At 29.7% G+C, this 22340-nt stretch overlaps 1 protein-coding gene across 7 annotated transcripts in view; it reads right to left on the bottom strand.

Annotated features, from left to right (window-relative positions):
• Positions 1-22340, bottom strand: part of LOC142328573 (uncharacterized) — a 66459-nt gene that overhangs the window by 12322 nt on the left and 31797 nt on the right. Inside the window, exons 6-7 of one of the 7 annotated variants that reach the window (XM_075372327.1) lie at positions 17873-17932; positions 3873-4443 (exon numbers count right to left, since the gene is read on the bottom strand). The exons of 1 other annotated variant lie outside the window; for it this stretch is intronic. In XM_075372327.1, coding sequence (XP_075228442.1) covers positions 4118-4443; positions 17873-17932 — 386 coding nt within the window. In that variant the 3' untranslated portion in view covers positions 3873-4117. Of the gene's footprint in view, positions 1-3872; positions 4444-6860; positions 7101-17872; positions 17933-22340 lie in introns of those variants that run through there. 5 more of the 7 variants (XM_075372328.1, XM_075372331.1, XM_075372329.1 and 2 more) reach the window with 5 other exon arrangements.

The following is a 22340-nucleotide window of genomic DNA, read 5'->3' as shown; positions in this document are numbered from 1 at the left end:
AACTTTGGTAAAATATGTTCAAAGTATCACAAAGTAATAATAAAATTAGAACATGATGATAAGTGTCCTTTTATAATAATGAAATACATTAAAACTTGATACATTACACGACTTAAAATTTAATAGATAGGATGATAGTTTTAAAGAAATAATTTTTTTATATGAATTTTTATAAAAAAATATTCATAAATTTTTATAATTTTCTTATTCCAAAGGCTATAAGTTTTCAGTCTAAACTTACAATACTTAATAACTGAAGGGAAGAAAAGTGAAAATTTTACAATTTTAGTATATCACATTTAAGTATATATTTATGATCTACTTTATAATGACAAACCAGATTTTATGAACATTCTTGAGAATATTTTCTTTCAACCTTGGAAGAAAACAAATTAGTAAGAGAAAAATTGGTTGTTGCTTTATTACAGTGGCAAATAACTACTTATTTGCTCTTCTGAACCCTTTTCATATTTATATCTACACTTTAAAACCTTTTATATAATAAAGGTTAATTATAAAACCTAAACTATCTTTTTTTTTTATACGATTAATGGGACTTTCATAAATTAAGTTTAATGGTTTTTGAGCACAAGAGGAGTTTATGCTACCTTAAAAACAATATTTAAAAAATTGTATTTTTTGTTGACATTATTTTTCAATAAATTGTGTAGGATACTTTTTTTAATACAGTAAAATAATATTCACGGATAAGAAGTTAATCATAAAATAGTATGACAATAAATATATTTATGTGCATGTAAATATATGCCTACAATTAACAGATTAATATTTAATAAAACTAATCAAAAACAGCCTTTATGAACTACAGTACTTAAAATAAAATTAGCCCAAGAAAAAAATTAAGTACAAAATCTAGAAAGATTCAGAACAAGAAAGAAAAAAATATATTTTACTTTCAGTACACATGTATAAAAAAACAATGAACATTATTGGTAAAAGATAATTTTAAGCATTAGGTACATAACTGGCTAGATTCCTGAATCGAGGTTCAGACTGAAACATATTAGAATTAATTTTTTTTACTTATTAAAACAATTTCTGAATTTTTTTAGAAGTATTATAAGCATTCCTTCAGTGAAATTTTAAATAAAATCATTGTAATATATAATACTGTACTATAAAACTATAACTTTATTTAGTTTACATTAAACAAAATAAACTGATTTTTAATATTTTTAAATTAATCATAATGTTGAGTTGCCAAGACAATATGATCTTTCTTTTAATTCATGAATGTCGCAAAGTCAGTACGATCTTTCTTTTAATTCATGAATATATCTTTTAAAAATAATTTTTTGTATAATTACTGTTTTTGGTTTTACAATTTAGTTAAATTTAATTTTTACTAAAAATAAATGCATACAACTTAAAAACATTAAAAAATTTGAAATAAGACATACAAATAAAGGGCCAAGTTTAACACCAAAAAACATTTTTATAAAGAATTCAGTGCAGAAAGTGCAGTAACCAATGAACATAACTCAAAAAGTAATAATCTGATGGTAAATTAATAACTAGGAGTACAGTGTCTTTATAACATAATAAAAAAATTACATAACAGGTAATCAACAGATTTATATTTTAGGATGAGTAGTAATAGCACATATTACGTGATTGGCCCTTCAGTTACAGATTTCGTTTAGTGTAACTCCTGATTGGAAACAAAGAGTCCTTGGGGAGTTTCAGAGGGTCATCCCTCCTGAGTTCTAATAAAGAAGTATTTGCCTGCTAGCTACCGGTATGTGTCAAGCATGGGAATCTTACATGAACTGGCTGGCAGCCAACACAAATTTCATGATACGTATCGAAAGAAGAAAAGGAGTTATGGTAAGAAAGATAATAAAACTATATGAGAATCGTAAGATGTTGATCATCCCATGAGGTACTGATTCTGATTGGGGAGTTCACTGACTCATCTAGAATCAAAGCAAACAATAATCAAGGACTTTTTTCATAGATTCTATGATGGTCTCTTATTAATTATCATTGTAAAATTAAATAATGTACTTAAGACATCATTTATTATTAATAGAATCATTTTTCTTTTTTTGCCTGTTTTGTTTGATTTAATCAGTAATACAGGCCTACCATTTTGTTTTTTGAGTTGTGGAACCAAGAATGGTAAAAGGAATCACTCTAAGTGAAAGATCCATAGAACTGCTCTCATGCATATACCCTCAAATGAAAATAGCAATTACACCAAATTTTTGCAGATTCATTTTTAGAACTAAATGCAAAAAGAAAAACTGTGTAACAGAAACGTATTTTAAATAAATGTTCTGGCAATGCTTGCTGAAATAAACCATATTAAATGAAAATCAAAACAACAAAATTTCAAAGTGATCTGAACTTTCCTGAAAAGTGAACAACTGGTAATTAATGGCTATCAAATTTCAGTATAGTAATTTACAGAAAAGATTCTGAGGGTATTTTTCTGTAAAAGATACAAAAAGATCTTTCTGTATCCAGAAGAGGGTAAAAATTTGCCTCCAAATGTAAATGCCCTATATGGGTACTATTATATCCTCCAACATAAATTTGCCCCTTACATGTAAATGACAATAATTATTTAAAAGAATTCGTCAATGTTCACTTGCAATAAGTTGTGCAATAAATAAAAGAAATTACAAACAATTTGCTGGTAAAAATGCCTAAAATTTGATATTTTTACAAGCCAGCGGTTTCAAATACCAACAACACCATATGTTAGATTTCTACTGTATAATTAAATTAAAAAATTTGGATATGATGTCATATAAAGAATTAAATAAGGGAAAATTATTTTCATTTATCAACTTCCAATTTTTTCTTTTTTACAGTGTTTGAAATCACAGAGAGTTCTATGTTTAAGTATATATACAAATGCACTCTACTACTAATAATCTTCAAAAAATATCTTTTTTTGGTTTTTGTAAATGACTGGGAGAGTCTATAATGTTATATTACTTATAGAGAACATTTTGATTCATTTGAAAGAATATAATTCCCAGAAATTCAAGACTTAATTGACAGAGTTCCTAATGGATTATATATAATACTTCAACACTATTAAAAATAGTGGTACAGGTTGGAAGACAGTGATAAGGCCTGATCTTCTGTTAAGACATTAGTTTCTCTGTAATCAATTTAATAGATCTAACCAGGGCTGAAATCAATTGCGCTTAGTTCCAATGAAATTGTGACACACCTTGCATCCAACACGACAAAGACTTTTTTTTTATGTGGTGTCTTTAAAGATTATAATTTTGAAATGCTTTTAGCTTCTTCAATTTACTAAATTTGAGTTTACCATATTACTTTTATAAGAATCAGCAAAATTAAGAATATCAAAATGAACAAGTAGGCTAAACAATGGACCCTAAGGTAACTAAACTTATGAAGTATTCCATGAAATAGATTGAGTTCATCAAGGAAGTATATTCATATGAGGGGTTACTTCTATAATTTTTTAGAAATTTTTCTGTAATCTGAAATTTATAATAATAACATTAATTTGTAAATATCTATTAATTTTTAAAACTGAGTGCGCAGTGACTTTCTGAATGTGCTTATAAAAAAGGTAACATTTCAGAAACAAATCGATGTAAAAATTTAATTTTGAGGTAAAATTTCGATACAAACAAAAACGTGTAAAAATGAAAAACTATTACCAAAGTAAGTATCATCGGTTATGTCTAATCGAGCATTCAAGAATATAAAACAGACAATTTTGTTTTTAGAATTATAAACTTTTGTGATGAAAACTAACAACAGTCAAGTAACAAACATGCAATAAGAACAATTTGTTATCGAATAAAATGTTCATAGTTTATATTAGAAGTGATCAGTATGAATGAATAAAAAAAAAAAAAATTCTCTCAACATAAGTAAAAATATTTTTTATATTGATAAATAATCTGTGTACATCAATCGATAATATAAATAAATTTTATATTTTTACCAGAGTGTATATGTAATGTATTAAATACACACCCAATAATATACAAATATATATGTACACTATATAAAAATCAATATAATCTCTTTACATTGCACAGCCCTTTTGTATTTTTACTTAATGGAAGCCACATAAAAATCAAAGGATCTTCACAATTTATTAATGCTGTTTAACAGGAAGACTTTTAATGACATTCATTTCAGCTAATGTAATCATTTCTGAATCCCAGAACGGTTTACAACCATCAAAAGCTGAACTATTATTATCGTGTTCCACATTGTTAGATTCCTCACGAATCTTATGATTATGGTAAGGATGAGTAACTGTAATTGATTCTCCAACAGTAATACAACGTCCTCTACAACCGGTCTTATTATATTCAGCACATTTCCAAAATATTTTATCATCTTTCTGACGGTTACAGTGGTAAATAAATCCATAGTGAACTAATTGCAGTCTTCCTCGTGATGTTGTACGGAACCCAACTAAAAAAAAGAGAAAAAATACAATGACAAAGTTATAAATCCATAAAATAAAACTAAATGCACATTTGAAAAATAAAAATAGCTATAATGCAAGACTTATTAAACTTTTGATAGTAATCTTGTAAATTGCGGTGTAAAGCAGATAAAAGTTTAGAAAATAGCACAAAGTTAGCAGGTTATAAAGAGTGTGGTTCACTTTCCTATTCTTCAATATTATAATTCCTGAATAAGGTTTGATTAATTCATATATTTTAAAAACCTGTTGCTATCTAATGTAGCTTTCTTTATTCAAGGTTCATAGGCGGTGCATCCGTCATTTTTTGTAACTGATCTAGGGTTTCAAACCATCTGCTTTCTGAGCAGGAATATAAGTGCTAACCCTCTGCACCACTACATCATATTAAATAAAGATTACAGACAATGGGATATTGTCTGTAATAACATGGAATAGTTTCTTTCAAAATGAAGTGGTAACATGTGAGGATATACTGAAAACAGGACAGATTAAGTGCAGTAATGTAAATGGCCATCATACTCTTGATACTTAGGACTAACAGTAACAGTAATTTAATTATTATACAGATATTATTTTAAAGAACCATAACACAGTCACATATAAATTTATTTGAGGGCCAGATTAACTAGAATATAGGACAGCAAATAAAGAAAAAACAGTTAAGGAAGAAATGTAATTAGAAAAAAGATAATTAAAGGTATGCTAAAATATAGGAAAGTTCAGAAAGGTAAAAATATCAGAGAGAAATATGAAAATGTATTAAGAATGAAAATTAAATTCAGTTAACAGATAAAAAAACTTTTTTGATTTGATACAGAATATCAGAAGGAAAGCTTAAAAATTCAATAGTAGAAATGCGTGACACACCAAAGTTTTTAAATGAAAGCTGATGAATTATATTCGGAACAGTCAAGCGTAAAAGAAAACAGTTTTAAATAACTATAGCTAACCCAGCTATAAGTATCTCTTAACTATTTTTTGGCACAGCCCGACTATTTGTGTGCAAAAAAACTTTCTAAAAATATACCCTATTAACTATTTATACTTTCTTTCCCACAGTCCTAGTTGAATTTGAAATATTTGTATCAATGGTTTTATTAATCACAGGGCATTTTTCAAGCGAATAGCTATTTCTGTCAGAATCTATGTTTACGTAACAATTAGGAAAGAAAAAAAATGTTTACACGAGTTATCACAATGGGGACAGAGATGGATTTTATAAGAAAAATTGTTTTTAATGCTACATTTATTCAATATAAGGAATAGTTAAGATAATTTTATGCAGTTAGGCTTTTGTTATACAGAGACATAAATTATATTTTTACGCTATGATTATTTGAAAAAAACAAAAAAAATTAAATTAAATTGATGTCATAATTATTAATCTCTATTATAGCTGTATGTATATTTTGTAGCACTTGGTTGAAGAAAAAAAAACAAAGCTAATTTTTTAATATTATATTAATAATTTTCTACATATAAAAAAATCTTCCAGTACGTAGTTACAGATTACAATTTCTAATGAATACATGATTTCATGTCTTAGCTGAAAAATCACAACTATTTTCCTAATCTATTATATTAAATAAAATTACAAGATAATCTTGAAATTATTGTATTCGTTAATTTTTTCTAAAAAGTAGTTAATTCAGAAGATTACTGATCATATACTAGTCCTATGAACTCAGAAGATATATCACTGACAACCTACTTTAACATGAAGCTTACTGTATGAAGTCTGTAACAGAAATATTTAATCAGATTTTTATTTTGCAAAAACCACTTAATCGCTCTGTCTTGATAAAAATAGATTTTAATTACTAAACTATTTTCTTTTTCGTCTCATGAAAACAAATGTTTTTTATTCTTTTTCAAGAGTAACCGTTTATGAAATTACTAAAAGAAAATTACTAATTTTATCTAAAAACCATTCACAAAAGATATTCAACTGAGTGAGGACTAATGAGAAAGTAGTGTTTAATAGGAAATACTTAAAATTGTTTTACACATTGTCAAGTTCTCAAAAAAATAGTTAAAACAGGATTTTTCTAATTTTCATTTAATTTCCTTGTGTCAAATGATAAAAAAATTAATTAGTAAGTAAAATGAGATCTCTGTTTATTTTTAATACAGCATTTCACATTACATATAACTAATTTACAAAGAATTAATATTTTTTATCCATTTTATACTTTTAGAATATCTAAAAAAATTCTTTGCTTTTAAATGATTTGCAGTTTACTATATTATTATATAAAAAAAACATAATATACATTTATATTACAAACACATAATTTATAAATATAATTAAATAATTTTATATGAAAGAAATACAAATATCACATTTTAATTCCAAGGATTCTCGGTAGGACATAGGATAAATAAGATACAGTAATATCCATATTATGAAAATAAGGTTTGATTTTATTTAACATACAAATACAAAAGTTAATAACGTAAAAGAAAAATATTAAATTGAGCAGGAAAGAATAAATAAATTGTTTGCAGCATCCATTGTGTCGTGCTTTAGTTAACTTCTGTTGTATGAAGTACACAGAATATGAACATACGAGTATAAGCATATAATTTATTCAGTTATGTTGGCAGGCCCAATATGAATTTATGTCTCCAATGTACGTACCTGCATCAATTAAACAAAAAAAGAAAAACATTACTATTAAACTATTACTCTTTTAAAAGATTAAAATGTAAAATAAAGAAAAATTGCAACTTTTTAAATTGTTAATTGTAGATTTTTCTTTTATAGCAGAATAGTAAGGATAAAAATGAAAATTTCTTAGCCAAGTATGCTGTAACTGCACTAAATATTTAATACATATTCAGCATTTTAATTGATTTTTATTAATGACCTCAAAATTCTGAGAAACTATATATGAAAGGCATAATTAAGTATATGACAAGAAATTTGTTAACAAAAATTTTATTATCACAAATATAAATTTTCCAATATTTATTCAATTTGAATTATAAATACAATTTGTAAGTAGGCAAACTTACTTAATTTTGCAATTAATTTATTTTGAATTAAGTGACATGCATGAGCTGGCAGTTTTGTGTTAACAAAACTGAATTGTGATTGTATCAGGCAGCTTACAAAGAACAAGTATATAACATAGCTTTCAATTTCATCCAAAACTAGAACTTATGCCACAAGACTAATAAAATGGCTATCAGAATATAAAATACAAATCACTCCGTAACAGGACAATTTTTTAAAGTAATTTAGTTGTTCCTCTTGCTTGTGTGACTTTAGAGCTGATAAGAACAAAATCTATTGCTTACCTTGATCAAAATCTGGGATCTAATCCCCCACATCTGGAATGAATTTACTACCTTACAATTAGTAAGGCCTTAACATACTTCAAAAATATTTATGAGGCAAGTATTACAGCAATTTCCCCGTCCCAATGGGGCTTGCTTTATTAGAAATCTTAAATGTTTTAATTGTCATAAAATAAAATATTTAATAATATAAAATATTTACAGCAATTTCCCCGTCCCAATGGGGCTTGCTTTATTAGAAATCTTAAATGTTTTAATTGTCATAAAATAAAATATTTAATAATATAAAATATTATTTTACATTAATGTTTAATTAATATAAAATAAATTTAAAACCTTATACTTAATAAAACTGAACAATAAAATACAATCAAGTTAAGTTAAATAATGGTACCAGCCCAGATATGTACTAAACCCACACTATGCAATTATTCATTTTAGTTTAGTTTTTAATTTTTGATGTACAAGAGAACCTTTATGAAGTTAATAATTGAGATATGTTTGATGATGTGATCAGAAATGAATCATTTTAATATAAGTTTCATCAAAGATAGAAAAAGAGATAAATATAATTTTTTTAATTTCCTGATGCATCTTCAATCATCGCAAACAAAACATTTTATGAAATAACCATTTTGGTATTTCTGGTGTTTATGTTACAACAAACAAACAGAGAAGACAAACATAAACAACTACAAAATAGAGAAAAATATAAGTGACTGGTAAAATAGATAGAATCTAATCTCTATATCGCTATGTTCAGAACCTCTATGATTCAAAATAATGAACCTACATTTTTGAATTGTTACATAAAGAACAGGAGTGAATTCCTAATACATACTGTGACAAGAGAAACTTGAATTTCATATACACTTTCTTTCTGTTTCCTGTTTAGCCTCCGGTAACTACCGTTTAGATAATTCTTCAGAGGATGAATGAGGATGATATGTATGAGTGTAGTCTTGTACATTCTCAGTTCGACCGTTCCTGAGATGTGTGGTTAATTGAAACCCAGCCACCAAAGAACACCGGTATGCACGATCTAGTATTCAAATCTGTGTAAAAATAACTGGCTTTACTAGGACTTGAACGCTGGAACTCTCGACTTCCAAATCAGCTGATTTGGGATTTTGGAATTTCATATACTCTACCAGAAAACAAACATCAGTCTATGGAATGGCATCATCCCTGTTCATCATCCAAATAAAAAAATTTAAGCAGGCAGTCTCTACTTGGAAATTCATGAGTATTATCTTCTGGAGTGAAAAGGTCCTTACTTTATGCCCTGTGGAACCACAGTAAATTCTGATGCATACTATAAAACATTAAAAAATTGTGGTGGGCCATTCAAAATTGCATGAGGGGGCTGATGTCTAGCAGAGTTTTGCTCCTCTGTAACAATACATGGCCTCCTGATACTAAGAAAATAAGGTTATTTGTGAAATTAGGAAATTTTTTATCTAGTCTACAGCCCTGAACTGGCCCACAGTATCATCTGTTTACCGAACTGAAAGACTTTTGGGAAGAAAACATTTTAAAAATTAAGACAAATAAAACATGGATTATTTTATTTCAATGACGTCATGGTTGAGAAATATGAAGTGGAATAGAAAAACTTGTTGGTATCAGTTGGATGTTAGGTGCTTAAATATACACAATATACACCGTGATTAAGTAGAACACATTTATGCAGAAGGTTAATTTATGCTAAAAAGTTTTGTTCAAAAATCTTTGTCAGTAATTTTTTTCATCATAAGATGGATACTACTTTTGGATGACCACTGTATATTTAATTTTTTTTTAAGTAGTGAAATATTTGAATCCAGTATAAAAAAATAGAAATTTTAAGTGATAGATTTATTTGTGAAGAAAATCATCTATTTTGGTAAATATTTGTTAAAACTAACATTTATTTAATGTTGAGAACTCCATAGCATGTGGAAGTTATGCACAGTATCTATTATAAATTAAAAAAAATTTCTTATGAAGATAAACCTGACCAAGTAAATACATCTAACTTAAGGTGTGTGAACATCATACTTATTATTACGTATACAAGTTTTACAGAGTTGCTCACCATCAAATTAAAAAAAGAAGCATTTTAAGCTTTAAACACTGTTTATGAGATAATCACTAAAATCAGTTAAAATAAAATTTTGAACTGGGTGTACCATAATAATATTTTTCTTACATACTTTACGAACACCTCTTTCAAAATTTGATTATGCAACCAGTATTTGTCATTGGCCAATGTGACTACACATTCTGACATTTAAAAAAAATTATATAGTTTACTATACTCAAAACTATGAACAATTTTTTGGTAAAATTTATAACAAATTTCCAGACCACAAGAGATCAATTTTAAGTTAACAACTTTCAAATGATTTTCAATAAATAAACTATTGAAAAAAGGAAGGCAAAACCCCACCCTCATCATTCCTGAAGCTGGTAAAAATTTCTGTAACCTATTTCCTTCTTTACAGTTATTGTTTTATTATTAAAATTTGGCAGTAATTTTTAAGTATATAATTGGTAATTTATAAGATGTAATAATTGATCTTTTCTGCACTACATTTTTAGATAAAATTTTTTTAAATTTGATCATGAAAACTTTCACTGATAGCATAAAAATGTTTTCTAAAATATTTAACTTATACACTATTTATAGAAATAAAAAAGTTAACAATCCCAGAGATCATTCATTATAAGTAAATTTAATCAACATGATAGATGTATCTATCATGCTTAATCATGTCTAATATATCACATACGTGAAATATTTTTAAAATCATCTTTATATCTTTAAATATTTTTATGTCTTCTTTAAAGTTAGTATTTAATCTGTTCCAAGTCTTCTTGTTCTTGTTCTGTTTTTCTACTCTCCTTCTCTTCTTTTATCCACTTCACTATTCAATGTTCTCTCTTTTTCTCTAAATAAGACTGTTACTTTCTTCTTGAAAATTTCAGAAAGACACATATTTCTTGCAATAAACATTTCTATTCCCATCTACTCTTTACACTATGCTATGCTTTATACTGTGCTCTATGACTTGGGCTACTAAAGATAATCTTAATAGATTTTAGACATAGAAATATTTGTTGAGAGATAAGGCCAAATAAAAATTTATAAAAGACCATAATTAGTTCATTACAATTCCTATGCGAGATGAGAAGCTCATTTGAACTATTAATGTTCTTGACTTCAAAGATTAAGTGAGTAAACTTATTTTTGGCAAACAATTAGAGTGAACTTTTACAGAGTTGAACATAGTCTTACTGTATTTTTAGCAACATTTTCATTTTAACTTTTTCAGTATTAATTTTTTTTTTTTTTATATTGATTAACTTGAGTATATTTATTTTTTCCCTGATTTTTTTGATTTTCCAGAACAGACACACTGTATTGAAATACAAACACGTAATAATATAACTGAAAAAATACTTGAAAAAAACAATGAATAGTTTAAAAATAAGCTTTTACGGTCATATTTATTTATACAAGGAACAAGTTAGAATTACTCAAAAAGAAAAACTTATTAAATTTTCTTGGTTTAATCGTTAAAAAATTAATAACATACAAGTTGCACAACACATGTAAAAATACTAGCAAAAACAAAATTTTCGATTTTGTTTTCTGGACATAAACTACAGCTACTAAAAAATAAAATATAATTTTAAAACGTTAATAATAATAATACAGTAGTTAAAAAAAGATATCTGATACTGTAGCATCAAACATGGAAATTCTTCTTTCTCACTGTTACTTCTGGACTCAAAAATTTATTAAGATAATTAAAGTTCATAAATAAAAAACTATTATTAAATTAATACAAAAATTATCCTTCATGAGTAATTCTAATAAGATTAACTCTATCTGACTATCACAGACGTGTCAGGAAAAATAAAATTACTATCTATAGATAGTACTACTGTATAGACAGTTTATGGAGTTTGCAACCAATTTTTTAAATTGGTTGTATGGAAGTATCTGACAAGTAAGATTTTTGGATAGGAACAAACTTACTTGGCTGACAATCACATACAATGGAGTCAATTTGTAACATTAATTTAAAGAGTAAATTTGAATCTTAAAACTGAAACTTTAGTAAATACAATAGTAATATGTAAAACTGTCAATTATGCCTGAAGTCACAAAAAACTTCTTTTCTTTACTTTTTTGATTTTATATCTTATCATAAAATACTATAATGAAATTTTTAAGAATTATTTCTCACAACTTAAATTTATTTAAAAAAAAAGTTTTATAAAAGAAGAACAAATCCAGCCATCAATGACTAAGAAATTACAGTGAGTTCAAGAGGAAAGAAATTTGATAAACACCACTATTAACAGGAGAAATTAAAAAAGAAGGATGGAGAAAAATTATATATGCATGAGGAGCTTCAAGGTGAAACAGTGTTTTTAATTAGGTGAAGTTTATTGTCCATGGTAGCATCCCACTTACTTTGCCACACATTATGAACTACTCTCTTTAGGAAACAGACAAGACTGTTAGAAGAAACACACCTGGTAAAATGTGGCTGAAGACAAGCTTCTTTTGCTGCACTGTCTGAAATTCCTGTATGGCTGGGGATTCAGCAGAAGCTCATTGCTGTATTAATATCAGTCATTTGTGAAATAACACACTGAATCTCATAAACAGGGTGTATGTAGTATATGTTACTAACTGCTTGTAAGACACTCATGGAATCTGAACAAACAAGGATATGCTGAAATTTTGGGCTAACCATATGTAAGGCCTTATTAACATACATGAACATGTTATGTTCTGTTCCAACCACAAAACCATAACCAACCAAATTAACATTTCTAGAACCATCAACTGGTAACAAGCGGGGTGTCAGAGTGGTGCTGTTTTGGGTGGTGCATTGGGGTGCTCTTTAATATCTTTGCAAACAATCGTCTGATTTTCAAAATTCAAACAAGATATTTGTTAGTGGTTGAAGGCTAACTTTTGCATGCATCAGGTACACTCTTGAGCTAACAGATCACAGTTATTTGGAAATGTATAGTCTATTTGTTTATCACATCTCGTGAGAAACAACCAAGAGATTACCTTTCAAATTTTCAGGATATATTCATGTTATCCCAGGGAAGGTTTTAAGTCATCAACTGAGACCCCAGCTTCCTTAAAGGGTAAGATAATAAAAATATTCATTATTTCTTTGCCCTCAAGGAAGGTGAAGTTATGAATTAAAGATACGAGGGTTATTTTTTTTTCAAGGTCCGATCGGCCACGATAATAAAAAATTTTTTATTTGTAACAAGTACTTACATAGTTATGCTATTTATTTACATAGTCGCCACTCCGATTTAGACATTTGTCGTAGCGTGGTACCAACTTTCCAATACCCTCGTCATAGAATGGAGCCGCCTGTGTTTTCGGCCTCCCCTCTAAGTAGTAGGATTTTTCAAAACACACTGGTCTGCAGCTCGATGTCTGTGCCAAAATGCTGTCCTCCTAGCCAGTGTTTCATGTGAGCAAAGAGGTGAAAATCGGATGGAGCAAAGTTTGGGCTGTATGGTGGGTGATCAAACACTTCCCAACGAAAACGCTGCAGGAGCTTCTTTGTTACAGCTGCAGTGTGCGGTCGGGCATTATCATAGAGAAAGACAATGCCTGATGACAACATTCCTCTCCGCTTATTCTGAATTGCCCTTCATAGACGTTGAAGAGTCAAGCAATATGAGGCTGCAGTGATGGTCGTGCTACGTTCCATAAATTCCACCAAGAGAACTCCATTCCGGTCCCAGAACACAGTAAGCCATACACTTTCTGTTGGAGAAGGTTCGCCTGAACTTCTTTGGTTTACTGGGAGAACGAGAATGCATCACTGTTTGGAAAGTTCATTGTTTCTTCAGTTTCGAAATGGACCCATGTCTCGTCCCCTGTGACAATTTGTCCCAAAAATCTTCTCCTTCATTGTGGTAGCGCTGGAGAAATGTTGGGAGGCGTCCATTCTCATTGTTTTGTGATGGTCAGACAGCATCTTGGGAACTCATCTCGCACACAGTTTGCGGTACTGAAGTCTTTCACTCACAATGGTGTAGAGCTGACCTTGAAATTGAATCACTCAATACAGAAATTGTGAACCGATGATTTTCTCGAATTGCCTCATCCACTCGCTCAACGAGATCATCGGTTGACACTCGCTTCCTTCCCTGACTGCCTGCATCATGAATATCTGTATGTCCTGCTTTAAAGTTCCTGCAACATTGTCGCACTTTGCAGTCACTCATTGAAGTTTCACCGTACACATTACTTATTCGTCTATGAATTTCAGCTGCATTACACCCCTCAGCCTGAAGAAATCGAATTACCACACGCACTTCACACTTGGCGGGAGATGCTATTGTTGTAGATATGTTTACGTGCTAGCTGCATGTTCAGAACTAAACGAAGTGACGCGGCGTGATTGAAGGCCATACTAGAGACGCTGCGAAACACATATGCGCAAAGGTTCATCCGATTTTTGCAGGGGTTTTTATTTCGTGACCAATTGGAAATTGAAAAAAAAATAACTGTCATATTAATTTAGGAAAAATAGATTAATTCTTTTATTTCATTATTATATTTCTGCCACCATGGCAAAGAAATAAGTTATGAATTTTTCATCGTGAAAGGTGCAAGTACTTTAGTTATCATAGTTACTATTATTCTATGGTAATTAGTAATTTAGTTAAGTATTCAGTCTTTTGTAATTTAGTTTCTTTCTAAGTTTCTACAAGGCTTGAATACTAAAATTATTATTTATCAGTATTATTCTCATAACTATGATGATAATGTACAGTTGTACAGTGCAGGAATCAAGGAGGTGGAGTGCTCTAGGTAGATGGGAATGGTGACCGGAGCAAGCTCTGTGGATGTCCAGGGCGCTGGTCTCCCTGGCAAATTGGGAATAGCGAGCAAAGCAAGCTCTGCACAAACATGGGGTAGGCCTCTTGGCCCTGGGAGACCCCAAGGAGCCCCTGAGTTGGCTCCACGATTCGCCTGGGCTGACCTGAGCCGCAAGGATCCAGCTTCGGCTAGACGGACCAGCTAGTTTTAAATAAAAATAAGAGTTAAGATGTCATAACTGACTAAATGATTAATGAATCACATATACTGAAAGGAAAATACCATTAACCAATAAATAGCAAAAATATCATAAAACATGTACAATTTACAAAAAAAATCATGTTAAGTTTCACAGTACATACAGTGATTACAAACTTCCTTTTTGTAATCAAGTTAAGTCTTCAATATTGACAAGTACTGGATCGTTCTTCCAATAGATACTACAGATGCATCCTTTAGACGTGTTTGTATATACGAAAATTAAACATCATGCAGAAACCATTCAACATTAATAAACCAGGCCTCTGTGGATGACATGTTTTAAAGAAAAAAATACCCATACATTAAGAATCAGACAAAGAACTTCTACAACAGCCATGTAATTGCAATAAAAATTAAGAAAGGGCCCTAATTTTAAAACAATACCATGTATTGTTTAAATATTATTTGATCAAAAAAAAAAAACTTATTTTAAATAAACAACAAATTATGTTTAATTTATTGTTAAACATAAATTAAAATGCTGAATAATCTAAAGCTCACAAATATTTTATATCAATTAAAACATTAGATAATACAAGTGAATAACAACAAACTAAACAGGCACTATTATATAACAAGATACAAACTAAAAATATAAAAATGCTCATAAAACACAAAAGATGCTGCATACAAAATTAAATGAAAACAATAAAAATTTAAGCCTTAAGAGAAATTCAAGAAGAAAGCAAATCTACATAAAGCAGTCACATACATTTAAAATCTACACAGTCTAAAATTACACTTTATTAATAATTATAATTTGTATGGGTGCATTTTGATATACACATAACGGCTGATATGTACATAAAGATCCTCAAATGCTGATAATGACAAAGAAGATTTAACAAGAACTTTTTATTTTGAAACAGATTAATTCTGGTTTTCAGATTGTGTTGTATATTAGTTATTTATTTAGAAAATTCCATCAACCGTATATTTTTGAAGTATGAGATATTCCCATTTAGTCTCTGACAAACTTTTGTATATTATTCTCCATCAGTACATTAGTTTAAAGTAATAGGGTTATAATAAGAAACTGGGATTACCAAGCTGACAAACAATAAATTGATCGATTCTAATAATATTACACACAGCTTGTTGAATTGGGGTCCATATACAATGTTTCAGTTTTTGTGTATTAACGTGAATTTGTAGTTTTTTACATCCTAGTAATTTACAGAGTAATTAACATTGAAGTACCAAATATTCTTTTCAGCAAGTAAAGCAAACTGGATGTATAATTCTGTTATGATAACAAATAAAAGCTACTGCAACATTACCAAGTTATGTACAAATTGCAAAAGATTAAATAAATTAATACATATTTCCTGCATGTGAAACCGAAAGTTTGTCTATTTATTTGTTCCAACCAGAACAAAACCAACCAACCAATCCCTTTTAAATTTGCACAATACATTTGTGTTATCCCTGGGAGGTTTTTGAGTCACAGATTGAGGCCCTAGCTGGGATAAGTTGTCAGTTAAAGATATTCATTAATGAAAAAAATAATTAAATTAATTTCTGTAATAATGACAACAGAAATAATTTGTGAAGTTTTCCTCATCAAATGTCTGTGTACTTTAGTTACCACTATTCTGTCTTCGGTAATTTAGTTTCTTTTTTAGGTTTCTATAAGTCTGAGTACTTTAACTGTTATTTATCAGCATTATTCACACAACCATGAGGATAATGTAACACTGCATGGGGGTCCTAGCTAGACGGTTGGGTGAGCAAAGCAAGCCTCAACAATTTTATTTTACATTAGAATGCTAAAAAAAAAAAAAAAAAAAAAAATTGTACAGTTATCTTAAGATTTGCACGTTCAGTTATGCATGAAATACAAAAACTGACGCCCTATAATACTACGACCTTAGAAATGGTACAAGTGTATATTTTATAATAAAAGAGAAATGCTCAAACATACAGGGAATTGAACTCAACGCAATCTGATCTTTTTCTTTCTTTCTTTTTCCTGTTTAGCCTCCGGTAACAACCGTTTAGATAATTCTTCAGAGGATGATATGTATGAGCGTAAATGAAGTGTAGTCTTGTACATTCTCAGTTCGACCATTCCTGAGATGTGTGGTTAATTGAAACCCAACCACCAAAGAACACCGGTATCCACGATCTAGTATGCAAATCTGTGTAAAAATAACTGGCTTTACTAGGACTTGAATGCTGGAACTCTCGAATTCCATATCAGCTAATTTGGGAAGACACGTTCACCACTAGACCAGCCCGGTGGGCAAGGCAATCTGATCTAAAAGCTAGCTTGCTAACCACTATACCAACTGGTTAGGCTAGGATGTTAATTTAGGCAAGGTATCACGGGAAAAAGTAATTTTAAACAGTAGGGTTTTTCAAAACACTTCATTGTTGACCTATTATGAGGAAAAGTTTATTTTATATGAACCCTTGACAAAAATCATAATATATCTTAAAATTAAATATGGAAAATCATTAAGAGTCCAGCACATTTAGTATAATCCAAATCTTTACGGTAAACAGTTACACTGGATTAATTTAATAAAAATAAATGTTTATTATATTAATTATTTAAGTGATAACAACCTGTTAATAAATCTGTAAAAAATTTTTATCTGGCTTTATCTCGGTTAGGAACTATAAGTGAAAAATTTAAAAGGGATGTTGAAATAATAAACGTCTAAATCAGTTTTACCAAATTATATAGTCCTTTGCTACCAGGGGTACTACTAGGTATCTAATGGGTAGTCCTTTGCTACCTCATTATTCATGTAAAATGGAATACTATTTTTGAATTAAAGAACTTTTTGTAATTAACCTTTTTTTATATAAATATACAAATTATAAACTATAATATATCACTATTAACAAAAACATGATTGATATCTATATTTTAATACTAGATAAATAACAAACTAAGACAGATAAAATAAATACACATCAAAATATAAAGGGAAAAGTATGTATATATATATATATTTATAAAATTAAATACTACTTACCGATATTCAAACTGTTGAATCTGATGCTGCCAATCTTTGTAAATTTCCCAACAAAAAAAACTTCATAAAAGAAATAAAAATATTTAGTATAAAAAAATTACTGTAAATTAAAAATCATAACAGAAAAATAATAAAATGTTACATTCAAAATCAGCAGATTATATCTTTTGCAAGGTAGAATAGAATAGTTAAACTACTTTGCAAAGTAACTGTATTAAGAGTTAAGATGTCCTATATGCAGTTGGAAGGATATGTACATCTTTTGGTAGATTTCATAAGAAAGCTACCTACCTATTGTAATGGGTACCATGATTTCCCCAGACCCCAAAACCACTGTCAGTTCATATATAAATATATATTTCACTTAGTTGTGGACACAATAACTGCGATAGGTTTGCACAAATCACTTTCAAATTGATACATAAAATATAAAATTCTGGTTGAGTTCATTAATGGGCAAAATTGGGGAGGAAATGGGGGGGTGCTTTTTCAAAAAAACAAAATATCACTATAACTTTCTTACTAAATAAAACATCAAATTTGTTTAAAGTTCCTACTATTCTTTGGATAAGGGCCTAAAACTTATATAAGTAAAGTTATATGCTACACCTAGCATGCCTTCCGGCATGCTAAAAGGGATTTTTTTTTAATTTTTGTTCCTAAGTTAATTTTTAGAGCAAATAACTAATTTAAGATGTTATACTGTTTTATTTAGGGCTCTGTTTTTTACGTCACAGATACAGATAAAACAGATGAAAAAAAATATAAACAGAATAATAATGGAAGGAAAGATTTAAAAGACACATATGTAGTGAAATGAGTTGAGAAAGCATATGTTATGTTCTAAGTTACTTCTTTCTATACACATTTGAAACAAGGTCACTAAGATAAAGAAATAAAAAAAAAAGGTTGGAGGCATTTGAAACAGGAGGAGGATTGGAAATTATTATATGAACAAAGTGAAAGACAAAGACATGAGGAGAGAATGAGAATTGAAGCTTCACTAGGACAATTCAGAATATGCAAGCTAACTGGCTAAGACAAATCAGAGAGGAGAAGGGCTGATTAAAAGATGCTAGCTAGTGTAAAAAGAGAGGCTGGAAGACTAACGATTACAGACAACCTAAAAGGAATTGCGAGCTCTCAGGATGTTAAACATTTAGCTGGGAATAGAGGAGAATGGATCATGGGAATTCATCAAAACAAACAACCACATAATTATAATATAAATATTTCAGATTTTGGTTTTCTTATATTGAAATATTTTAAAAAGTTTTTTGTATGAAATAAAATACAAAAACTAGGAGGGATAAGGGAGAAACAACATTTTGTAAAAAAATAAAATAAAAATAAAACTGCAATAATATTCTGAATGTGTTTTTCTTTTTCTTTTTAAAAGAATGCTACTTTATTTTTGCATATTAGATTCTTTTGACTTTAAGATGCACCATAAATTTTGAAAGGTTTTTGTGAAAAAAGTTGATAATAAAAATAAGAATAATATTTATTTATAAAATACAGGTTATTTGATAATCTAATATAAGGTGTAATACATAAAATAATTCCATATACACATGTGTAAGTAATTTAAAGTGAATAAATATTAATTATAATCAGATGTACACTAACTTCACTAGCACTAATGTATCTGGAAGTGGTGTCAACATCATCATTATCCCATATTGTCTTCTGTTCCATACACAGCATTTGTGATGTTGCATTTTTAAAGGAACGAGATATTTCATTGGGGATTTTATTCCAGGTGATATTAATCTGTTCTGATAATGTTGAAGGACTTGCCTTTTCTATTTTTTTTTGAAGTTAATTTTCCAGATGATTTGCTGAATTAACCAACTTTTATATTATTTTCTTATGTCATCTTTGAAAGGCTTCATAATATATTTGTTGAGAGTGGCTAGATTTGACTATCCCAGTATTATCACCAACTCACAATTCTCTTTCTTCAATTTATTTTTCATTGATCTGTTAAATGTGCCCAATTCTAAGCATATGTTTTTTGGCTTTTGGAGAGTTCCTGGTCTTCGGTCCCATATGCCATCTGCCCAGTCTTCCATAAATTCTGGAAGTTATTCACCATTCTTTTTTGGGCATGTACACCATTGGCAAATTTCTTATTTTTGGACATTGTTTTTCTATTTAATATTAAAAATAACAGTAATTTTTGGCCATCTGCCATTTTATATATAGACACAAGGGATATCACTAAAGTAAAGACTGCTGGGAAAATTCTCTCCTTAAGATTGGCGAATCTGTGTTGTTCATGGCCACACTAGTACTGTACACACTGCATATTGTTGTCTGTAAGTTGTCACGTTGTAGTATCTTATATATTACATTATAAAACGAAAATCGATATTGCTGCCGATTGTGAAGTACATAGTCATACGTTTTTTAAACCATCAAAACATTAAGCCAGCTGAAATTCATAGGCAGTTGGTTGCTGTGCACAGTAATAATGTAATGAATGAAAGAAACATCCAAAAATGGTGTGAAAGGTTTAGAAATAACAAAATTAATGTGCATGATGAAGAAAGTTCGGGGTGGCACTCGATAACCACAGAGATTCAAATGTGTCGATGATGAAATCAGAAAAGATCATTGCTCAACGATTTCCAACTTGGCTTTTCTTTTTCCTGATGTTTCAAGAACTGTTAATGGTTGCATTGTTCATGACCAATTAGGCTTCATAAAGGTTTGTGCACGTTGGGTGCCGCATGTCTTAAAAGAATGTTACAAAAAAATCTGAATGGATTTGCTTTGGAGTTTTTGATGTGCTACACAGAAAAAGGTGATGAGTTCCTTACTTCAATTGTTACCGACGATGAAACATGGATTTTATATTACACGCCAGAGAGAAAATGGTAGTCAAGTGAATTGTGTCATCCTCAATCACCAACCAGACCAACAATGGTCAAGCCACAGCCATTTAGAGGCAAACTGATGGCCGAAGTCTTTTTGGATCGGTTTGACATACTGCTGATTGATTTCATGCATGTGGAATGACTATAATTGCAGAAGCCACTGCAAAACTCTACAAAAGTTACTTACAGTGCACCATTCAAAATCAGCCGGGCGAGCTGACTGACAGCTTTATCCTGCTGCAAGATAATGCACGTCTACATATTGCACGGGTTCGATATGTGATTTACTGAGAAAATTCGGATGGGAAATTTACGATCACCCACCATGTAGTCTGAACTTAACTCCTGACTACCATTTGTTTGGGAAATTGGAAGAAATTTTGAGTGGTAAGCACTTCACGGGTGATGATGAACTTAAAAATGCTATTAATCAATGGCTAAATGAACTGGTAGCAGAAGAATACGACGAGGGTATATTGGTGTATCGCTATTATAAATGTATTATGAAATATAAAATGAAAGAGGTGTTGGTTTCATCCGGATTTCAAATATTTTGAAATTCATATGCGTGTTTTGTGTGAAGTCCAATGATATGAGGTGTGGCAGAAAAGTAATGAGACTTAGTTTTTCAAAAATTTTATTTTTATACATGAATGTTATCACTTCAAACTAGTTCCTTTGGACAGCTATACATAGACAGAGGCATTGTTTCCATTCTTCGTAACAATGCTGGAAGGCTTCAACTGGAATTGTCATCAGCTCCTTGGTTACATTCCTTTATTTTTGACAGTACCAAAATAATGTTCTTTCAAGTGGGTTTTGATCCTGGGAAGTAAAAGTCAGCATGGACTTGGATTTTTGATTTGTTCATTTTAGCTTTCTTTGATCGAGGAGATGTGTCAGTGTGCCAATATTGGTTTTGAGATTTTGTTTCTGAATTGTACTTGAAAATCTATGATTCATCAACAGTGATCAAACATTCTGCTGACCCTTTCTTTTCAATAGAAAAATTTCTCAGTACCAACTTAGCACACACATTTTTCATGGCGAAATCTTAAGTCAAAATCAGATGAAGGGTAAAACAATTCAAATTTAACACACTACTCATCAGTCTTAATGTTAATCAATGATCTGACCTCACAAGAACCCACACTCTTTCCACATTTTCCTCAGTTTTTGATGTTGAGGTTCTCCCTGAGTGAGGTTAGTCTTCCACTGCTTCCTGGCCTACTAAAAATGCTTTATGCCACCAAAAAACATGTGCTTTGGTTAAGGAATGTTCCCCAAAGACTCGTTACAACTTTTTGTAGGTCAAACTCACAGATTCACAAAGTTTAACACAAAATTTGAGGGCACATTGTTGCTACAAATTTCATCATTCCATTTTTGTAATTTACTATAAAAACACAACTTTCACTTTATAACGCTTTCTATGATTGTATAGCTGAACTGTACGACGTTGAAACTCATTGAATGTCTGGGATTGACTGACACACAAGTTATGTTAAAGGGGAACCTCCATCGGTGTCAGTCTCATTACTTTTCTGCCATAATTCATATGTTGCTGAAATTGGACAAGCTTATCT

Source organism: Lycorma delicatula, chromosome 8 (assembly GCF_047948215.1).
Source record: "Lycorma delicatula isolate Av1 chromosome 8, ASM4794821v1, whole genome shotgun sequence".
NCBI classification, from domain to species: Eukaryota; Metazoa; Arthropoda; class Insecta; order Hemiptera; family Fulgoridae; genus Lycorma; species Lycorma delicatula.
Note: the sequence above shows the minus strand (reverse complement) of the source record. Positions and strands in the feature narration are given on the sequence as shown.